This window comes from Ziziphus jujuba, chromosome 4 (genome assembly GCF_031755915.1).
Source record: "Ziziphus jujuba cultivar Dongzao chromosome 4, ASM3175591v1".
Taxonomy (NCBI): domain Eukaryota; kingdom Viridiplantae; phylum Streptophyta; class Magnoliopsida; order Rosales; family Rhamnaceae; genus Ziziphus; species Ziziphus jujuba.
This window is the reverse complement of record NC_083382.1, coordinates 3,780,050-3,783,402: the sequence shown is the minus strand read 5'-3', so window position 1 is coordinate 3,783,402 and position 3,353 is coordinate 3,780,050. Positions and strand designations below refer to the sequence as shown.

Below are 3,353 nucleotides of genomic sequence, written 5' to 3'. Positions count from 1 at the left end.
GCTTGATTTGTTGAACATTCAACGGATCATAGAAACATCTTTACTGGAAAAGTAGACTAATTATAATCTAACACAAAATTTATAAATATTTTGCTGACTTTTTAGCACATCAGAAAACAGTTTGAGACAAATAACATTTCAACTGGATAAAATTTTGTGCCATGCATTAATGCGTTTTACATTCGGACCATTTTCTCTTGGTCTCACAAAATGAATCCCCTCCTTCCAAAAACGCTCCTTTGTTAATTTTGATACTTGCTGTATTCTTAGTAATCCATGGGTCATCGTCTCTGTCGGCGGACATTGACACCGACTGCGGCAAAACCTTCAATTGTGAAAGTAATATCCAGAATATAGGCTATCCATTCTGGGGTTCCGATCGGCCAAAACATTGTGGCCATCCAGATTTCAAGTTGAACTGCACAGAAAACGTTGCGTATATCAATATCTCTTCGCAGGAATACAGAGTGCTGGAAATCAATCAGGGAACACGTACTTTGAAAGCTGTTAGATCAGATAACTGGGGCGTTGTTTGTCATAGAGAGCTCTATAACGCCACCTTGGGTAACCCCTCTTTTGAATACAGTCCAGATACTCAACCACTGACGCTGTTCTATGTTTGTGGTTCCAATCTTTGGCCCAATATTTCAAACCGTTTCAATTGCAGCGTGTCCGGATCAAATACCATCAATTTCTACTCAGTAGCAGACATGAGCTCTGAGGGCAACTTCCCACCAAGTATCAGCAACCCCGCACTCCAAGAAGCACTTGCAACGTGCAGGGGAATTGTGGTACTCAATATTTCCCAAACAGAAGCTGCCACTTTGGAATCCAATACGGTTGCGTCAAATGATATTCTGACAAACGCAGTGGATACTGGGTTTGGTTTGATATGGAAAGCCAACGATGCTTTATGCCTTTATTGCCAAAGAAATGGTAGCCACTGTGGCCACGACCTGAGTTCTGATGAATTGGTCTGCTATGCAAACACAGGTTGGGAACTTTGATACATACGTAAATTTTATTTTTCATAGTTTTAGGGGGAAAAGAAAGAAAAAAATCGTTTACTTTATTTAGTGAAAAGTTGAGGAAGAACAAGCAGAGGATTTAATCCCCTTGGAAATATGGAACCAACAATACAGACTAAACCAACATAAGCACTTACTTCAATTATATAAAATGACATCTCCTCCGTTTAGAAAGATAGAGATGGAAACTAATGACTAAGGGAGTTCCAATTCCAAAGGTACCTCAAATTCATTTACTATTTATCAACTCGCCAAATTTTAGTTTTACCTTTTCTTGCAGTAGCAGAATCTTTGTCAAAGCGGAATTTGGTCATAGGTAAAATTACACCGTGCTCTTTTTCTTATTTTGCAATAGTGAGATGAAATATAATGTGTAACTTAAATATTTGTTTTCTTTGAATGTAGGCATTTCAGCAGCTGCGGTTGGACTTTTGATACTTTTTGCAATAATTCTATGTATCTATAAGAGAGAAGCGATGATTTTTTGGAAGAAAGAAAATACAGAGGATTTTGATGTGGAGGCATTTATGAGGAATTATACTTCGTTTGCACCAAAGCAATATTGTTCTTCACAGCTCAAGAAAATGACAAACTCATTTGCAGAAGTTATAGGGAAAGGAGGATATGGTTGTGTATACAAAGGAACACTATCTGATGGTCGTCTTGTTGCAGTGAAACTCCTAAAAGATTCCAAAAGCAATGGAGAAGATTTTATAAATGAAGTTGTTAGTATGGGTAGAACTTCTCATGTCAACATAGTCACTCTTCTTGGATTTTGTTGCGAGAGGAACAAGAAAGCCTTGATTTATGATTTCATGCACAATGGTTCACTTGGTAAATTCATATTTAATAAAGAATATGAGAATGCATCCCGTTGCCTTGAATGGAAAACCTTATATGATATTGCTATTGGCATTGCTAGAGGACTAGAATACTTGCACCGTGGTTGTAGCACAAGGATTTTGCATTTTGACAAAAAGCCTCAAAACATTCTTTTGGATAAAGATTTTTGTCCAACAATCTTTGATTTTGGCTTAGCCAAACTATGGTTAAACAAGGAGAGTATTGTGTCCATGATGGGTGCCAGAGGAACTGCAGGGTATATAGCACAAGAAGTATTCAGTAGGAATTTTGGTGGGGTGTCTCATAAGTCTGATGTTTATAGTTATGGAATGTTGGTTCTTGAAATGGTTGGAGGAAGAAGGAATATTGATCCTAGAGTTTCTCATACTAGTGAAATTTACTTTCTTTATTTGATTTATGAAGATGTGGAATTGGGTAATGATTTAAGACTCTTGGGAGTCACAACAGAGGAAGAAAAAGAAATAGCAATGAAGATGGTAGTCGTGGGCTTTTGGTGCATTCAGACAAATCCATCAGATCAGACACAAATGAGTAAAGTAGTAGATATGCTAGAAGGAGACCTTCAATCAATCCAGATTCCACCAAAGCCATTCTTGTTTTCTCCTGCAAGGTCTCCTCGACAATCTACAAAATCATCATAATAGAAGTAGGTATTCTTAGTATCTAGTTCCCTCTTAACAGATTTTTTATTTTCCAACGATTTGCATATTTTCCTTTGTATATAAATGTGATGCTTAGGTTTGGTCTTCTGTTTGGTTTCTTTTGGTTCCATGTCCGGGGATGGCAAATGAAGTTGAGCGTCGATTCTATGTTAGCAGCAAAAATGTAAGATCTTAGTGGGGAGGGACACTACAAACTGAGCTTTATTATACATTGAACATTTAGAGAAACTTGCACTTACTCTTGGCAAATTGAAATTATGTAGAATATTCATAATCAGAGCAAGCCATTCGACTATGGAACTTCAAATACATTTGAGTTGGGTGCTGACCTTCCAGAAGTCAACATGTGGAAATTACTTTTTGCTTGCATGTAGATAGACAAGGTACGATGGGTCAGCGTAGCTTGTAAACTTTGTAGCAAAATTTCCTTTAGACTTGGCAGCTGTCAAAATATTTATTTAACCTAAGACTTGGAAATTTTCAAAATATTTTATTTAAGTTACTTGGCAGCTTCCCTAGTAAAAATCAAATAAATATTTAATTTAGTTGGTTTTGATTGTCAACTTTTTGGATATTGACATTTTAGCAATATGGTTGACTTTTTTGATATTGTGGGTGAGGGTAAACAATGTTAATTGTGGCACTAAAAAATATCTTCTTCCGAACCAAGGTAGTTTTTACTAGTTGAACCAATGAATTCTATATTATGCTGTAATTCATCTTTTGAAAAATTAAAAATTAAAAAAAAAAAATTAAAGATTTCATTCAACATATTGTTGTAATTCATTTTATTGATGAA

The 3,353-nt window shown here is 36.1% G+C and overlaps 1 protein-coding gene across 1 annotated transcript; it reads left to right on the top strand.

Moving 5' to 3' along the window:
* Positions 1–276: 276 nt before the first annotated feature.
* Positions 277–2,533, top strand: LOC125422124 (LEAF RUST 10 DISEASE-RESISTANCE LOCUS RECEPTOR-LIKE PROTEIN KINASE-like 2.5). The gene is made up of 4 exons (XM_048472591.2): positions 277–339; positions 459–993; positions 1,291–1,344; positions 1,434–2,533. Exons 1-4 carry the CDS (start codon positions 277–279, stop codon positions 2,531–2,533), a joined length of 1,752 nt encoding a protein of 583 aa, XP_048328548.2.
* The last annotated feature ends 820 nt before the right edge of the window (positions 2,534–3,353 follow it).